Genomic DNA, 19,261 nt, shown 5'->3' with positions numbered 1-19,261 from the left:
AATCAATCTGGTTAATGATGGAGAGAGGAGACCTTATTTGAAAATGAGATTTTAATGGCGTACCGTGAAAATGTATTTGTTCCATTAGAAAGGGGAATTTCGTTATAGCTGACAGGGGATTTATTTTCTTTGCAATAATCTAAAGTTTGAGATTCAAATTGATTTTGGTTGAAGAACTTGTGAAACTGATTTAGAGTTTTGTTTTTCTTCTCTCTATCTTTCTCTCTCATGTGTAAAGAATTAGGGTCGGGTTTTATTGTAAGAATTAGTTTAAGGTTGATGAAATTTGAGGTTTCCTCTTGAGAATTTGATTTTGACTGAGAAAATTTGATTTCCAATTCTATAGGTGATGGTACTAGTTAATAAACAATTTGCTTTGGTTTTTTATGTTAAAGTTACAGAGCATTTTAGTGGTAGCAAACCGTAATAAATTTATTTAAGTCAAACTTATTGTTATTGAAAAAAAGTTACCACCTTAATTGAACCCATCATCTTCAGTGTAATGAAAGAATTACCTTCTGAACTTGGCATTTTGGAGCTTCACTATAGTGAAAGTGAAACGGTGAGGGGAAAAAAATGAAGATGAAAGCAAGAGAGAGAGGTAAAATGAAGATGAAAAGGAAAACAAACAAAAGTAAAGAGGGGTAGTCTGGGGAAGTATAAAAATTGACTTTCCAATTGATGCATTGAAAATGCGGAAACAGAGCTATATGTGTATTTTGCAAAAATAAGGGCACTAGACAAGAAACTGGTCATAAATTATGGGGTCGGAAAATTTTTCCTTTCTTATAGAAGAGTTCAATTCTTCCTTTTTTTACAAACGAGTTACCCTTCCAAAATTCTTCATTTTTTACGCAAGAGTTCTCCTTCTAAAATTCTTCCTTTTTTTACAGAAGACTTCCCCTTCTAAAATTCTTCCTTTCTACACAAGAGTTCTCCTTCTAAAATTCTTCCTTTTTTACAGAAGACTTCCCCTTCTAAAATTCTTCCTTTCTACACAAGAGTTCTCCTTCTAAAATTCTTCCTTTTTTACACAAGACACCCCCCCCCCTTTCTAAAGTTCTTGCTTTCTACCCAAATTGTTCACTAAAGTTTTATACAAGTGAGATGTGGGTTGAGTTCTTGATTGAGTCATTTCATCCTAACACTTCGGATGTTTTATCAAATTCACCTCTGAAACACAGCGGCTCAATCAGACATAATGTGAAGTCTTAAAATGATACTGTGTTATTTGTGGATGGAGCGGCTTGTACTGATTGTCGAGGAGTTTGGACTGTAATTGTTAGACCACATGAGGCTTGTTGTCAGCTATCACTTTAAAGCCCTAAGCTCGACTCATTTATATTATCGTGTCGGTCAAGTTGAAACCGTCTCTAGATTTCGAGTGTCTATAGACTCTAACGAGCTCAGATGTCTCCGACGGATATAGGATTTTTGATATTTTTCCCTGCCCTATACCGAATGCAACAATGCTACTTGGGTCGATCAAAAGTAGTCTGAATGGCTCAACAAATCAAAATTTATGCATGATATCAGCAATTTTGTCTTGTCAGACCATTTTTTGTAAAGTCAAATAGCATTTTCTCTTTTAATGTTGTTTCCAGTATCAATGAAAAACAAGTAACGCATGATGTAAGAGTAACTTACATTTCCTTTCAACAACAACAACAACAACAACAAAAAAAAAAACTTACATCTCATTTATGTGAGTGTTCAAAGAAAAAAAAAACATAAGGTGTCTCACAAAGTTCAAAAGTTGGCCTCTCACAAAATGGGTCTTTAGTGGTTTCCGACCCATCTTAAGTTTGTGAGGTATTGATCCGGGCTCGCTGCAAATATATGATCCTCAAAACTTATCTTTTGTAATTATCTACATAAAATAGAGTAAATACTGTCTAAATGTCTAAGGCCTCTCGAAATAACCTTTAGAGGTCTTAATGACTTTTAAGGGTCCAAGTCTCAAATAGGGTGCCTAGTTGAAGATGAGCCTATTATGATTTTATTTGAGAACAAAGGAAAAAGAATGATACTATAATTTATGAAATTTACACGTCTTTACATGAAGGAATGGTTAACATTGAGCCAATTTTTCTTTTGTGAGCTTAACCTAGCTACTGACTAAGTAAAAATAAAAATGTGAATAATATGTTGCAAAAGTTAATTTAGTCCTTACATCTCACACAATTTGGAAACCCTTGAATCAACACCCATGATATAATTTTCTTCAAACAAAATATTATCTTTTGGATGATTGATTTATTTGTACTAATTGGTCTTCCTGTAAGTCTATCTCTGCATTTTAAAGCATAGTTGTTTAGTATCTTCATCTTTTATAATTATGTGCATATCGAAATAATTGATTAGACGACTTACTAATTTAGATTCTCCATTCTCTTTCCATGTTTGTTTAAAGTATCAAAATTATTAGTTGAATAAAACATCTCCAAACATTTAATAATAAAAGTGAACTACCACGAATTTCATTTTAATTTATTCTCTTCTAGTCTTCTTTTTTATAGATTAAAGTTGTGGTCCTCTTCAATTGAGCAATTGTGAAAAGCACTTATTGAGGGGCAACTCAGAAATTAACAAAAGATACAGGGGTTAAGTGTTACCGACGGTTCCTATATTTAACTCTGTGGTGAAAGCTTTAAGTTGGAGCAAGTCTTTTAGAGGGAGAAAGAGGAAGGACACAGAAGAAGTAGAGAGAGAGAGAGAGAAATGGCCACAATTCCACTCCTCACTCCTCACAAAATGGGAAATTTTCAACTTTCTCACAGGTATGCTTAGAAGAATCAATTATCTATGATGGGTTTTCTTTTTGGTAAATAAAATCCTTGATGGTTTGATCACACATCAAAGTTAGTTCATCCCCAAGTCTTTTGGGGTCGTTGACTTTTTTTTTTTTGTTTTGTGTATTTATGACATAAGTAGTCATTATGTAGTACTACTTGTTTTTCCTAACTAATAAGATTTGAATTGTAATATTTCGACCATCTCAAATACTTATATAATTTGAGTTAATTTGTGGGTTTTTTTTTTTGGCAGAGTTGTTTTGGCACCACTAACAAGGAATAGGTCGTATGGAAACGTTCCTCAGCCACATGCCATCTTGTATTATTCTCAACGGGCCACAGATGGAGGCCTTCTCATTGCGGAAGCTACTGGAGTATCTGAAACCGCTCAAGGGTAAATTTTGGAATATCAATATATTTCTTTGCACTAGGACCGAGAAATTGCAATGCAACAATGCTATGTTGCCATAATTTTATTCTAAAAGCGCGGAGAAATATTCTTCACATCTAGTCATACCATTGCAAAATTTATTACTAACATTTTTCACATGAAGGTACAAAATTTAGGGGTTAAGTGTTACCGACGGTTCCTATATTTAACTGAATGGTTAGACAAAGTAGAAGAGATGTATATATAAATAAATACCACCTAAGAGACTTGGATCTTTCAATAATTGGTAGTGATTCATCATCACCAACCTCCATGTTTTCTTCTCGTTTTTGCCTTTTATTAGTCTCAGAACCGTCGTAGTTTAACACCACCTCCTCCATGGTTTTCTTTCTTTCTTATAAATTATTTTAGTACTAGTATATATAGCTAGGTAACTCATTCAACCCGTGGCCATCCGATTCTATTTCCACCTCCATCAATTTTACGTGCTGGGCTTTTTACAAATCCAGAAGTGGACAGACAGACCTCTTCGGGCTCTGGGTGCAGGCTCTTTTCTGAGTCTACAGGCTCCCATATAGATAATAGTATTATCATAAGACCTCTCGCTACAGGTCATCATCCACTAGATTGGCTCGGGCATACATTATCTTTGGGGCGTCCGTAGCTTAAAAGTATCCGCGAGCCCGCTCCGGTTTCACCGAGCCCCAGGCACTGAGTTATTACCCTCAGTGCAAAATTACATTAAAACACACCGTCAATGGGGGATTTTCTGAGTGCATTTTAGTGAGATGAAACAAAAAATATATATATATATCTTCTTTCTCATAAGCTCTAATTGCCATTGCTCCGGCTATAGATTCCCCAAGACTGCTAGCTACCAATTACTTAGTTGTTCCATTTATCCACATGAACTCTTTTGCAAAAGGAGAATAGAGTCTCGGTTGAGTAAAAAGTACACAGTTCAATCCCAAAATGCGGAAGAAGAAGAAGAAGAACAAAGGAAAAAAAAAAAAATGAGAAACATAAGCATCATGCAGTTTTCCAAAGAAAATAACATTTCAGTTGCCAAAACTCTTACCCGACTTAGTATCCATCACAAAGGCTTACACTAGTAAAAAGCTATAGGTGAACGGAAAAGAGAACTCTGTATAACGATTTCGGTAGCAGACATTTAAGTTGGAAATTATTACTAACATTTTTCACATTTACTCAATATCAGAATTCTATGTTATTTGATAATGGGATCCTCTATGTTTGTAATGTGGTCAATCTCTTCTGTCTCTGCCCTGAAGAGTAATTTTGTTCGCCCATTTGTAGTATCGTCTCTAAATGTTATGCTCTTTTTTGTACTTGTAATCGAACAATAATCTCGTACAACAATAAATAATAAGAGACTTATGAAAAGTATAACACAATTTGTTTTGACTATGAAGGTACCCAGAAACTCCAGGGATTTGGACAAAGGAGCATGTAGAAGCATGGAAACCAATTGTTAAAGCTGTCCATGACAAGGGTGGGATTTTCTTTTGCCAAATATGGCACGTCGGAAGAGTTTCAACATATGGTACACATATTTCTACATTCTTGTTTTCACTGTTTTCGAAATTTAAAGTTGTGTATCTCTCCAAAATGTTGATAATGAATAAGCAGATAATTGTCGTGTAATTTTGTGTATGGAAAAATCACACAGATTTTCAACCTAATGGTCAAGCTCCAATATCTTGTTCGGATAAGGGAGTGACACCTGGATTGTACGGAGTCGATTGGCCACCTCCTCGTCGACTAACCATTGATGAAATACAAAATGTCATCAATGATTTCAAACTTGCTGCAAGGAATGCAATTGAAGCCGGTAACTATATGATAGATTGATAGATACTTTATATGTAGAATGGTTGATGGTTGTTAACCTAAAGAACAAAAATATGTGTAGGTTTTGATGGTGTCGAAGTCCACGGGGCAAACGGTTACCTTCTTGATCAATTCATGAAAGACTCAGTAAACGACAGAACAGACGAATACGGTGGAAGCATAGAAAATCGTTGTCGTTTTCCTCTCGAAATCGTTAAAGCCGTAGCAGAAGAGATTGGAAGTGACAAAGTTGGTATACGGCTCTCCCCATTCGCCGATTATATGGAAACCCCAGACTCCAACCCAGATGCCCTAGGTCAATTCATGGCTAAGTCATTGAACAAACATGAAATTTTGTACCTTCATGTTATTGAACCAAGGATGGTAACAATAGCAGATGCTTCAGAAACACCTCATAGTAGTTTACCTATGAGGGTAGCTTTTAAAGGCACTTTCATTTCTGCTGGTGGATATAAGAAAGAAGATGGTAATAAAGTGATTGAAGAAAATTCTGCTGATTTAATTGCATATGGTCGATTGTTTTTGGCTAACCCGGATTTGCCTAAACGATTCGAGCTCGATGCACCATTAAACAAATATAATAGGGATACATTTTATATCCCCGACCCAATTGTTGGATATACTGATTACCCGTTTCTCAATTAGTTTAATTTTCATGTGATAATTGTATTTTTCTTTTCTGTTTTTTCCCTTTCGAAAATAAGATTGTTAAGATCATTAATGGGAAGTTGTTGTAATTTATTTCTTGTGAGTTTATCGATGTAATATTGAGAGATTATTTGAGATTTAATGAATTTAAATATTGTGTCTAATTTCCAATCAATTGTGTACTAATAGGTACATGAGCTCAATTAAGTAGGAGTAATACTTACATTAACTCAAACAAAAAAAGAAAATTGACTTCCTACTCCCATAGTCCCATGGCTTTAAGGATCAGCAAAAAACCTTTAGGGCTCAAAAAAAATCCAGTGGTCAAAGTTGAGGTCCCATTACATGATACATTATATTTGGACATTTTATATTAGTGACTATGACGTTTACAATTACATCATAATGCCCTCCTCTTTCATAGCTAAAAGCGCTATGAACTTATAAACATTTTACTATCTCTTAGCTTTACCACTGCTTTTACTATGTTACTTCCAAAAAAAAACGACCTTTAAGTTTGTATATATCTTAATCAATACTTTATAATTCCACGATATGCCCGAGCATATTCATCTCACATGTTTATTTGATTCCAAACACTAAAAAACACATGATATTTGTTCTATTCGATGGCATAAAATAGAGTCTCGAGTGATTTAGGTGGATGATCAAAATTTATAGTAAATCGGTAGAGATACTGCAGCCAACGCCCAAATTGCCTAAGGCCCTCGAAGCCCGTAGGGTCTCGTGTACCCCCACGGGCCAGAGGCTCTTCAGTTCCCCCATCAGCTCGACTACCCCTAATGTGCACTTAGGTTCCCTGCCAGACGGGCGAAGCCCGACTTAGAGTGAACCTGGGCTCGAAAGGGCCAGCATGTTTCCCACCCCTGCGTCAGCTCATACGTAAAGATACTCCAAATAAAAAAAAGACCAATCCACCTACCTGGCTACCCACTTTAATTACTCCATATTTTGTTTCCAGCAATGTTGGTGGTACACATGCCATTCTCGATTCCTGTTTCTTCATGCCTATAAATACAGGACACCCATAATCACTTTGTACAAACACTTCTAAACAGAGAAATTAAGCTACTAAAAACAAGAATCAATTTCATCAAAAATGGGTACTGAATCAATTATCCCTCTTCTTACTCCATACAAGATGGGGAAGTTCAATCTCTCTCACAGGTTTGTTTTATTTTTTAATCTTATTCATTCCCATTTCTTCATTTAAAGAGATGAACTAAGATATCTTCACATCTTATCAGAGTTGTTTTGGCACCACTAACACGGAGTCGATCTTATGGAAATGTTCCTCAACCACACGCAATCTTGTATTATTCTCAAAGGGCCACAAAGGGAGGCCTTCTCATTACAGAAGCCACCGGAGTATCTAAAACTGCTCAAGGGTAAATTTAGAATATTAATATATTTCTTAATGTTTTACTATATGTTTTCTACTACTACGAAAGTTAACAATACATCCGTTATACTAACTCTGCCCATAGTGACAAACTGAAATTCATCCTGAATTTGGCGTAGACATCTCTGAAAGCAAATAGAGAAAATTTGAGCCAATTTCAGTCGTCCTCGTTTTTATCACACAACTGACATTTTCCTTTTTGTGTTTTTTTGTTGTTGAGAGTTCCTTTTTGTGTTAGAGTATAAGACGTTCTAATTTGATGATATACTACTATGAAGGTATCCAGAAACTCCTGGTATTTGGACAAAGGAGCATGTAGAAGCATGGAAACCAATTGTTAAAGCTGTACATGACAAGGGTGGAATTTTCTTTTGCCAACTTTGGCACGTCGGAAGAGTTTCAACATATGGTACACATATTTCTACATTCTTGTTTTTACTGTTTTCGAAACTTAAAGTTGCATATAACTATTTGTAATTTTGTGTGACGAAATGCTTGTGTCACACAGGTTTTCAACCTAACGGTCAAGCCCCGATATCTTGTACGGATAAGGGAATAACACCTGGATTCTACGGAGTCGATTGGGCACCTCCTCGTCGGCTAACCATTGACGAAATACAAAATGTCATCAATGATTTCAAACTTGCTGCGAGGAATGCAATTGAAGCAGGTAACTATCTTATATATCATGTCGATATAGTAATATAGATTGTCGATTGCATAATTGAGCTACGGTACAGATTGTTTTTTCCTACTCTTGTCTCTCGGTAAAACTCAAAAGATATTTGGAGTAAGGGAAATAATAATATAGGTTGTTTTAGTAAAATCAATAATAAAAAAGAACATTTGCCCCTATATCTAGAATGGTTGGCGGTTGTTAACTTAAAGAACAAAAATTTGTGTAGGTTTTGATGGTGTTGAAATTCACGGGGCAAATAGTTATCTTATCGATCAATTCATGAAAGACACGGTAAATGACAGAACTGACGAATATGGTGGAAACATAGAAAATCGTTGTCGTTTCCCTCTCGAAATTGTTAAAGCCGTAGCAGAAGAGATCGGAAGCGACAAAGTTGGTATACGACTCTCCCCATTCACCATTTTCATGGAAACTCCAGACTCCAACCCGGATGCCCTAGGCCTATTCATGGCCAAGTCATTGAACAAATACGGTATCTTGTACCTTCATGTTATGGAACCAAGGGTGGAATCAATAGCAGATGCCTCAAAAACACCTCACAGTACTTTACCAATGAGGAAAGCTTTTAAAGGCACTTTCATTTCTGCTGATGGATATAAGAAAGATAATGGTAATAAAGTGATTGAAGAAAATACTGTTGATTTAGTTGCCTATGGTCGATTGTTTTTGGCTAACCCGGATTTGCCTAAACGATTCGAGCTCGATGCACCCTTAAACAAATATGATAGGAATACATTTTACACACCAGACCCAATTGTTGGATATACAGATTACCCATTTCTCGATTAGTTCAATTTTCATGTGATACTTTTATTTTATTTTTCTTCTCTATTTTCTCATTTTGAAAATAAGATTGTTAAGATCATTAGTGGGAAGTTGTTGTAATTTATTTCTTGTGAGTTTATCGATGTAATATTGAGAGATTATTTGAGATTTAATGAATTTAAATATTGTGTCTAATTTCCAATCAATTGTGGACTAATATATACATTAGCTCAATTATGTATTAATACGTAGATTAACTAGTAAATGTTATTGCTGATCGACTGGCAAATGAGGATGCTTATTGGAAAATGCTAATTGGTGGAAAGTCGCAACCACTTCTGAAATTGGATGTTGGCATTTGAATGTTTGACTAGATCTGGGCCGTTGAGATATGAATATTACAACCACCTCATCAGCTTACAACTTCTTTTATCAAAATTCAAAATCTTTAAAGGTCTTTGACTTTTTAAGTGTCCAAGTCTCAAATATAAGGCCTCCGATTAAGATAAGGCCACCATGATCTAGTTTGAGCATAAAAAAGAAAGTGATATAATCCTGAAATTTACACATCTTTACACCCGGATAGTGGGCTAAATCTAACTACTATTGCATCTCACATAGTTTGAGTGAGCCTTGAATAAGCTACTAAACAAGGTGGACTCACTGACAAGTAGGGGTGCACATATATCATCCGAACCGACCAAACCAAACCGATCCAAACCCATTTTGACGGTTCGGTAACCGATCCAAGAGCTGCCCGGATTGGCTCGGATACTACATAATCAAAACCGACTGGATTGGTTCGGCCTTTGGATTTCCTTGGCGGATAACCGGCCAAACCGAACCAACCCATTGTTTTATATCTTTTACATATTATATGTATATAAATAGTTAAATATAATAATATATGATGGGAATGTAAAGTGATGAGTGGTGGAGATTGAATAGTAATGTTAGTTCCATCAAAACATCAAAGTGTTAACATATCAACCATATCCAAGACTCCAAGTAAGTCCGAAAATGAGAAATCGCAGTAGGTCGAAAAATGAGAATTGTATATATAAGAAGTACAGCAGTTGGTTCGGTTATCCAACCGAACCAAACCGCTCATATAGGGTTCGGTTGGATAACCGAACCGAACCACGCCCAGTTTGGCTCGGCCAGCATTTTTCATTAACCGAAAGTTTCGGTTCGGCCTTTGGATGGGCCGAAAAATTCGGTTATCCAACCGATGAACAGCCCTACTGACAAGTCACAAGTCCCGTCAAAACTTTATTTTGACTAAATAATAATCAAGGTGGAGACAATATTGCCAGGAAATCAATAACTTTTGCATTGGTACTAAGGGGGGGTAGTGGTTGGGGATTTGGAAAGACATTGCCATGTCCCTCCAAATCCTATGTTATTGGTTGGGGACATTTAACCCAAATGTCTGTGTTATTGGTTGGGGACATTTAAAATGTCTCAAAATGTCTCTAAATGTCCGTGTTATTCGTTTGAGACATTTCAAATGTCCTGAAATGTCTGTGGTATTCGTTAGAGACACGAAATTAAGGACATTTCAAGACAAATTGGTTTTGGAGACATGTGAGGACATTTTAGTGTAAATTTGGAGAGCTTTTGGAGAGAAAATGTCTCTCAAAATATGGAAGACACTTGTGGACATTTCATTAAGAAATATAAAAATAATTATTATTATCAAATTAGATTAAATAATTTATAATAAATAATATATAAAAATATTAATTATTATAATACTTTATTATAGTAATAATTTATTATAGTAATAATGATATTATTGCCATTACTATATTATACTATTATTATATTATTATAATATTATCTTATTATTATATTATTATACTATATTATTATTATCTTATTATATGTTACTATATTATTGTATTATTATTATTATATTATATTATTACTATATTATATTATTATTATTATATTATAGTAATAATGATATTATTATCATATTACTATATTATATTATTATTATCCTATTATTATTACATTATTTTCTAATATTACTATATTATTGTATTATTATTATTATATTATTATATTATTGTATTATTATTATTATATTTTATAATATTATCTTATTATATTACTATGTTATATTATTATTATCTTATTATATGTTACTATATTATTGTATTATTATATTATTATATTATTATATTATATTATAGTAATATGATAATAAATAATGAATTATTATCATATTACTATATTATATTATTATTATATTATATATATATATATATATATATATTAGTATACTATATAAAATAATACATATTTACCAATTGTCTATCAATGTTCACAGATATCTACGGATGGTTACCAAAGTCGAAAAATATATTTTCAAAATAATGGTACAATTATTTTTATTTCATATGATTAAACGATAATGATAAAATTAAATAAATAAATGTCCACCAATTGTCCATAAATGTCCTCAGATATCCACAGACGTCCACAAAACTCGAAAAATATATTTTTAAAATATGAGTACAAATATATTATTTTGTATGGTTAGACAATAATGATAATACTAAAATAATAAATGCCTACCAATTGTCATCCATGATGAGATAATAATAATAATAATAATAATAATAATAATAATAAAAATATTAATAATAATAATAATAATAATAATATAATAATAATAATATCCACTACACATTTTGTCCATGGATTCAATATGTTGAAATGTCTCCAAAACATTTTGTCTATAAACCAAATGTCTTGAAATGTCCATAAAGACTTTTTGTCCATGAATCAAATGTCTTAAAATGTCTATAAAGACATTTTGTCTACAGACAAATGTCTCGAAATGTCTTAAAATGTCTCGAAATGTCTATGAGACATTTTGTCCACGAATGTCCTCCTAAATCCCTATCCACTACCCCCCCTAAGGTTCCCCTTAAACATTATATTTGGTTTGTGGCTATCAATATCAAAATTAATTAAAAATGAATGAGGATGACTTAAACATTATATTTAGGGTTAAGTATTTCTGACTGTTATTTAACTCTGTTGAAAGCTTCAAGTTGGAGCAATTCCTTAGAGAGAGGAAGGAAAGACCAGGGGTGGCCCTGGGCCAAAGCGAACAAAGCGTCGCTTCGGGCCACCGGCTTTTAGGGGCCACCAAGACATTAATTTCTGTAAAAAATATATAAGAAGTCCAACTCTCTAACAAAATTATAAGGGCCCCATTTAAAAAACGTTAAGTAAAAAGGGCCACCAAATTTGATGATCTTTAAATAGATGGTGGGGCCAACAATTTGTTTGATTTATGTGAAAGTAGAGTAGAAAGTGTTGATTCAAAAACTGGTGGATACAAGTTATGATTACGAGAAGCTTATCCGATTTAAAAAATGTTAAGTAAAAAGGGCCACCAAGACATTAGGTTTCAAGCTCCACAATTAGGAGAAGCTTTAGAAGAATTGGTGGAGACAAGTGATGATTCAAAAACAGTTTATGATGCCAAAAATATATTAAAACAAGACTTTAAAAATTTTGAATTCCTTTTGAGCATAATTATTTGGCATAATATATTGTTTGCGGTAAACTCTATTAGCAAAACACTTCAAGCTGAAGATATGGATATTGATGTTGCATTAGAGAAATTGAATGGACTCATTCGTTCTCTTGAAGATTATAGAGAATTGAGATTTGAAGAAGGCATGGTTGAAGCTAAAGAGATTGCCATTAAAATGGGAGTTGAAACAACATTTTGAGAAAAACGTATTATTCAAAGAAAGACACAGTTTGACGAGAATGCGTGTGAAGATCCATCAATGTCACTTGAAGAAGCATTTAGAGTTAATTATTACATATACATATTAGATCAGACTTTTTCTTCATTTAAGAGCATATTCGAGCAAACTAGAAATACAAAGAAATATTTAGTTTTCTGATTGAGTTAAAAAAGTTAAACTCCCAAGATGATGGTAATTTGAGATATTCATGTGTTCGCTTTGAAACCTTTTTCAAGCATAATGAGTCATATATCATAGACGGACTAGACTTAGTTTCTGAACTGAAAATGTTGAAGCGTCTTTTACCAAATGAGATCAAAAGACCAACTGAAGTACTAGATTTTTTGAAAGATATGAAAGGTTGTTAACCAAACACAGGAGTTTCTTATAGAATTTTGTAAAAGATAACAGTTATTGTTGCTTCTGCAGAAAGAAGTTTTTCTACGTTGAAGTTGATTAAGTCTTATATTCGATCTACTATGTCAGAAGAAAGGTTAAACTGGTTAGCTATTATATCTATTGAGAAGGATATAGCTGACAGCCTTGATTATTAGACGATTATTAGTGACTTTGCATCGAAAAATTTAAGAAGAACAAAATTTCAGTGATTGTAATTATCAAAAAAATTATTTTGTTATATAAATATGATGAAAATATTTTGCGGTACTTAACGTTTTCATGTAAATACATTTAGACGTTTTACAATTTGGTGGAAAGGGCCACATTTTTAGACCTCGCTTTGGGCCACCGAAAAGTCAAGGCCGCCCCTGGCGACAAAGTTGGTATACGACTCTCCCCATTCACCATTTTCATGGAAACTCCAGACTCCAACCCGGATGCCCTAGGCCTATTCATGGCCAAGTCATTGAACAAATACGGTATCTTGTACCTTCATGTCATGGAACCAAGGGTGGAATCAATAGCAGATGCCTCAAAAACACCTCACAGTACTTTATCAATGAAGAAAGCTTTTAAAGGCACTTTCATTTCTGCTGATGGATACAAGAAAGATAATGGTAATAAAGTGATTGAAGAAAATACTGTTGATTTAGTTGCATATGGTCGATTGTTTTTGGCTAACCCGGATTTGCCTAAACGATTCGAGCTCGATGCACCATTAAACAAATATGATAGGGATACATTTCATACACCCGACCCAGTAGTTGGATATACTGATTACCCATTTCTCAATTAGTTCAATTTTCATGTGATACTTTTATCTTCTTTTCCTTCACTGTTTTCTCATCTCGAAAATAAGATTGTTAAGATCATTAGTGGGAAGTTGTTGTAATTTATTTCTTGTTAGTTTATGGATGTAATATTGAGAGATTATATGAGATTTGATGAATTTAAATACTGTGTCCAATTTCCAATCAATTATGGACTAGTATGTACATTGCTTAAAAAAAAGTACTCAATATTAATATATACATTAGCTCAATTATGTACATACTAATACTTTGATTAACTCAAACTTGATTATTTGAGATTTGATAAATTAAATATCAATTTTATTTCAAATGAAGGTGCAAATTAAGATTTTAACTCGGATCAATTTTTTGTATTATGACCTAAAATTCACTTATATAAATAAAGTAAAACAAAGATAGACATTACGTCCACCACAAGTACTGGGCATAGTGGTTGGACATCCACTCCGTATAATGGAGATTTAAAAACTCATAGGAGTAGAATTTCAAAATTTATTGAACTTGGGTGTTAGTAATACAGATGTAAGAGTAACTGGATCTTCGTGCCCCACATAATGTTCTTAAGGGTTTTATATGGCCATTAGGCCCTAGATGTAGGTGACGTGGTAGTTTATGAGTTTATTCAATTGATGATTTAATATATTCATAGATGCATTAATGCCAAATATTATACCATGGCTCTTGATTCCATAAAAAAAGAAATAGACACAATTACAGCCAAAATTAAATTAACTCTTTAAAAGGTAACTCAATTTCTAACAAAAACTAGTATGGAAGTTGGAAGTAGATGGATGTTAATTGATGATGTCTCAAAAAATTTGGTGGAGAATTCTCATAGAAATAAAAATTACTATAACTTACTGAATTTGAATATAAATAAGCTCTCGTCCTGCCATTAAAATCTACTTAAAATCCTTAGGGTATATCGAGATAACATATAACAAGGGCCAAGATTCGAACATAATATAGTTTAAGGGATCGGAAAATATGACCCAGGTCAAAGTTTTTTTTTGTTGACAAACCTAGGGTCAAAGTTAATGTTGAGATTGCTCGATACACTGTATTTGGACGTTTTTTTATTAGTGAATGACTGAATGTGATGTTTACAGTGACATCATAATCGCCCTCCTCTTGCGTGGCTAAAAATGCTACAAAAATTATAGTACTAAACATTTTAGACTGCTCTAACTTTGCTTTTACTATGTTTAGTATAAAAAGGACCTTTAGGTTTGAAGACATATAATTAATATTTTATGTTAATCCATGAGACCAGTGAGCATATTTAATGTTTACCCTATATTATGTTATTTGATATGATATATGATGTATCCAGCGTAATGTTGATAAAATATACAAATTTTTCGGATACATATTCAGACATTAAAAACACAAAAATGATATTTTGTCTGATCCATAGCCTAGGTGGACGACCAAAATTTGGAGAAAGTCAGTCGTGATACTGCGGCTTAGAAGTCTACCGAAGTTTCATCACATTAGTTTGTGTGATTAAATCCTCACGTCACCTTAAGGCCAACTGGCCAAGGAAATGACCCCGAGAGTTACAACCTAGTCGTACCAACCCGTCCCCATAGGTAGTCACTGGCACCCACTACCTAGATTGGGTGGGTCTAACTTGTGAGATCAAGCAGACATGGTCGGACTCCAAGTGGGGTCCCTCACCTCGACCCCAAATAGTTTAGTTCGAAAGTAAAACTACCATCTGAGTCAACCCATTCTCCATCTGCTATCCGAGTGAGTTGTATTTGGTCGAAGAAGAATGATGTCTTTGGTAGACCATACAATTCCAAAATAGGATCTGATGATCCAAATATTGGTCATCGGTTGACTAAGTCGATAAGTTAAGAAAAGACTAAAAGCTTAATGGGTCAATTTGTACCAAGTCACCAAAGAGGTGAATCTGAAAGAATTTTGTCACTCAAGCCTAGAACAGGAGGGGTCAGCTCGAGTTTCCTAGGCATCTAAGCCTTATCCTAGCTATAGATACAATCAGGTCTGCCTTGAATTTTAAAAAAGTAAAAGGAGGTCTGCGGAAGTGGGCTCGATACTAAAATACTGAAAAATTGGTGGTAGAAGCGTGCCTAATACTTTCCCAACCTAAGTCCAATACAAGATTTTGGGCAAAAAATATCTTAAGTAACTGAAGATACAATGATCTTGCGGGAAAAAAACTTTCCCTACAAAATCTACATGATCGGCAATACGGTATATCAAAAATACGAAATATCATGAAACAATGAAACTGAATATCATCACAATCAATCGAATATACGGAAGAAGCCCTAACAGGGAAGTTTAATCTCTTTTGACTACGAAGTGGTAGTTTCATTCTTAGACCGTGGATCTATGTCGCCTCATCACAACCGCTATCATCAGATCTCTAAACTCGGAACTTCATATTCAATTAATTTAACGACAAAAATGCCCTAACTTGAGTGTCTTAGAAATTTCCTAGTTCTATGCAGGTTTTGCTCCATATTTGATGAAGAGCAGTTTGAAATTAAAAACAACAGTCTCTTTATCCTAAATGTTTCATAAAAGACAAATTAAGAATCATCAGGATCCATCCCATTCACAATGTTTATTAAGATGCAATTGAACCCTAGAATCAAATTTCATGTCGAACATATATGTTTGTTCAAGTCGTTAAGGATAGTTGAGCAGTGATGAAAGACTGCATTTTTACACTTAATACTCTCTTCCACGAATTTCTTCTGATGCAGGGGGCACCCGGCGTGGAGGCTTTTTCCATGACCAAACCGGGCCATGGGCCATCCGGCCATGAAGAGTAGTTTTAGGAAGTCCCAATTTTAGTATGATTATTAGAGAATTTAGGTTTAGGAAATTATGTTATTTTAGTATTTCCAATAATTGGAAAGGTCCAGATTTGAGTCTAGTTATTTAGGAAGTTGCAGTATTTTAATTATTTAGGAAAGTCTAATTCAAGTCTATCTAGGAAAGTCCATAATCCTATAAAAGGATATCTAGTTTGTCCATTATATTCAGATTGAAGAGAAAACCCCCTTGAGTTTAATAAAGTTTATCAGTTTGAGAGTTATTTTAATCTTTCTTTTAATTGTTTTTCGTATATTTTATCGTCTTCTTTATTTCCGCTGCGTTCTAAATCAAGTGGTATTCAGAGCCATCAAAATTCTGGATTTTTTTTTAATATTATCGTGAAGGTTAGTTCTTATATCAATGGATTCTTCATCCTATAGTGATGAAAGTTGTTTTGAAGATCAATCGCATTACGAGGAAGATGATTTGTCTTACCAAGATATTTATTCCAATGATCGACAAGAAGACAACTTCCCCTACTATGAGGAAGAAAATTTTGATGAGCCAAATATGGGTGATTTTGAATGCGAACGGGACTATTCAAAATATTACTACGAAGACAAACAAAAAATTGATGAACATCATAATCCAAAGAAGAATTCGACATGTTCGTATGATTGGGAACCCGGAGACGAAGCAAGTAAGTCATATTTTCGTCCTTCCCCTCCATCTTCTTACTATTCTTTAGAACAACCAAATCAAACCCGTTTTTTCACAAATCCCGTGCCGACACAACCACCACCTTATTCTCCACCACCATATCCGCCACCACCACCGTATTACCCTTATTGTTTGACACAAAACCATTACCCTACACCTTCACTAAACCCTAGTCCACTTCCCCACCCATACGAAAACCCTAGCCGTGAATGTTATAACCTGAATTCTTTAGACACCCATGGGTTTTACGTTCCTAATATTCCAAACCCAACTATAGGCAACAACTACCTCACCTTCTCCCACTTCCACCAACCGATTCATGCTTCCCCCACAACATTATGGTGTCAAACACCACCACCTAATCAAAATCCAACTTCCAATCTCAGTTATGTAAGTCCCCCCATTGCTTTTTTACCTCAACCTACCCTCTCATACTCTTATAACCATCCACAAGTTTCTAATGAGGAGCAACAACAACAACAACAACAATGGGCTATGATGCAACCTCACCCATATCAAGCTCCACCTCCTGCTTGGAACCAACACCAACCACCACAACAAACTCAACCTTACATGATGCCTCAACAACAACAACAATCGTATCCAGACCCTCAACCAACTAGTACCGATGAGGTTCGAACTCTTTTAATCAGCGATTTGCAACCTTGGATGGATGAGAGATATATTCATGGATGTTTTGCTAATACAAGGGAGGTTGTTAATGTAAAAGTAATTCGTAATAAGCAAACGGGTCAATATGAATGTTATGGGTTTGTTGAGTTTGTAAGTCATGCTGCAGCAGAAAGGAATTTTCAGACTTATAATGGGTCATTGATGCCTACTGCTGAGCAGACTTTTAGAATGAATTGGACATCTTTTGGTTCGGGAGTGAAGCGTCAAGATAGTAATGCTGATTTCATAAATTTTGTAGGGGATTTGACTTCTGATGTTACTGATTATACTTTACACGAGACTTTCCCGAGTCATTATTCTTCTGTTAGGGATGCAAAAGTTATTACTGATAACAGTACAGATAACCTCTACTACAAATGTGAGAATGAGATTTTTGTGCTTTTGGAATCTGATCAGAGTGGAGAGAAAGAAAAGCACCAAGAGACACCAATGGTTCTCGATGAACATGTTAAAGACGAGCCGATTGACGTGGATTGCAGGAATAATGAAGAATCTCAAAATCCACCTCCTATTTCCGAACGATTAGAGGACACACTGATTGATCTTTCTTTGACGGGGTATACTCAATCAGAACCCAACCTAATGGGTGATTTGGCAGTAACCGTGGAAGCAGATGGATCTGTTCTAAGAACGAGATATGCAACTCAATCTACTCGTGATTGCTTGTTCGAAGATCCTATCATGGATAGCAACAATTTGATCAGGATTTGGAACTTGAACAAGTTAGTAGGAGTTGTGGGTAATTTTAACTATAAAGGAGCAGGAAGTTGGCAAACGAAACAAGAACCTCTTGAAGACCTAGTTAACAAATCAAAGTTAAAAACACTTTATGGTTCTGTCAATCCTAGCAATGTTGAATTCCTCAAAGAGATTGCAGGTGATAACTGGACTGGAGATAGTGCAGTTTATGCTTTAATTTCAGGGTTACTATCTATAGTACCGACAAACAAAACGGCGGAAGTTTCTTTAGGTGCTCTACAATGGAAAATTTATATTGTATCTCCAATCAGAGAATACAATCAAGTGGGTTCCTTTACCCCGACCGATTTGTTTGATCTGTATAATTCTGGAGGTGCAATTGAAGCGTTGACCGACACCAATAATTCTTTAGGTTGTACCGTAAAAGTTAAAGGGCGGGGTTGTGGTAGTTTTGGAGCTTATTCAAAAACACAACCTAACTCTTATTGTGTAGACAGAACCGAAGAAAGATTTGATTATTATGGTCCAAACGTCGTTACGAGTATTCCAATTCTTATTAAACGAGGAGAGGCAGGAATCGTGATGGCTTGGGAGATGAATATCAAGGTTCGAATCTTCATTAAGAACAATATGGTATCTGAACTCTTCTTCATGAAACTACAAGATGATGGAAGATGTCGAAATTTATTGGATGTTCATTCCCTACTATCGTTTTTGCGAAAATCTTCGCATCATGGGTTTCAGTTTATCGTTAGTGAGTTGGTCCCTT

At 34.6% G+C, this 19,261-nt stretch overlaps 2 protein-coding genes and 1 pseudogene across 2 annotated transcripts; all 3 read left to right on the top strand.

Moving 5' to 3' along the window:
* The first annotated feature begins 2,544 nt into the window (after positions 1-2,544).
* On the top strand, positions 2,545-5,870 carry LOC147535045 (12-oxophytodienoate reductase 1-like). The gene is made up of 5 exons (XM_086647914.1): positions 2,545-2,780; positions 3,049-3,189; positions 4,620-4,750; positions 4,877-5,038; positions 5,120-5,870. The coding sequence occupies exons 1-5, from the start codon at positions 2,722-2,724 to the stop codon at positions 5,701-5,703; spliced, it is 1,077 nt and encodes a 358-aa protein (XP_086504040.1). The 5' UTR covers positions 2,545-2,721; the 3' UTR covers positions 5,704-5,870.
* A 934-nt stretch (positions 5,871-6,804) lies between these two features.
* On the top strand, positions 6,805-8,789 carry LOC147535044 (12-oxophytodienoate reductase 1-like). Its single transcript, XM_086646892.1, has 5 exons — positions 6,805-6,894; positions 6,975-7,115; positions 7,408-7,538; positions 7,638-7,799; positions 8,035-8,789. Exons 1-5 carry the CDS (start codon positions 6,827-6,829, stop codon positions 8,616-8,618), a joined length of 1,086 nt encoding a protein of 361 aa, XP_086503018.1. The 5' UTR covers positions 6,805-6,826; the 3' UTR covers positions 8,619-8,789.
* A 4,437-nt stretch (positions 8,790-13,226) lies between these two features.
* LOC147535043 (12-oxophytodienoate reductase 1 pseudogene) lies at positions 13,227-13,568 on the top strand (annotated as a pseudogene).
* Positions 13,569-19,261: the final 5,693 nt, after the last annotated feature.

Source organism: Eschscholzia californica, unplaced genomic scaffold, assembly GCF_041429995.1.
Source record: "Eschscholzia californica isolate CP2 unplaced genomic scaffold, dmEscCali1.0.p SCAF_6, whole genome shotgun sequence".
In the NCBI taxonomy this organism is placed as follows: Eukaryota; Viridiplantae; Streptophyta; class Magnoliopsida; order Ranunculales; family Papaveraceae; genus Eschscholzia; species Eschscholzia californica.
Note: the sequence above shows the minus strand (reverse complement) of the source record. Positions and strands in the feature narration are given on the sequence as shown.

What these genes read in the sequence shown, in the direction of transcription:
- LOC147535044 (XM_086646892.1), top strand. Translation starts at nt 6,827, where the DNA reads ATGGGTACTGAATCAATTATCCCTCTTCTTACTCCATACAAGATGGGG. An exon ending in GTATCTAAAACTGCTCAAGG is followed by an intron (nt 7,116 to 7,407) that starts GTAAATTTAGAA and finishes ACTACTATGAAG; the next exon opens with GTATCCAGAAACTCCTGGTA. An exon ending in CGGAAGAGTTTCAACATATG is followed by an intron (nt 7,539 to 7,637) that starts GTACACATATTT and finishes TGTGTCACACAG; the next exon opens with GTTTTCAACCTAACGGTCAA.
- LOC147535045 (XM_086647914.1), top strand. Translation starts at nt 2,722, where the DNA reads ATGGCCACAATTCCACTCCTCACTCCTCACAAAATGGGAAATTTTCAA. An exon ending in GTATCTGAAACCGCTCAAGG is followed by an intron (nt 3,190 to 4,619) that starts GTAAATTTTGGA and finishes TTGACTATGAAG; the next exon opens with GTACCCAGAAACTCCAGGGA. An exon ending in CGGAAGAGTTTCAACATATG is followed by an intron (nt 4,751 to 4,876) that starts GTACACATATTT and finishes AAAATCACACAG; the next exon opens with ATTTTCAACCTAATGGTCAA.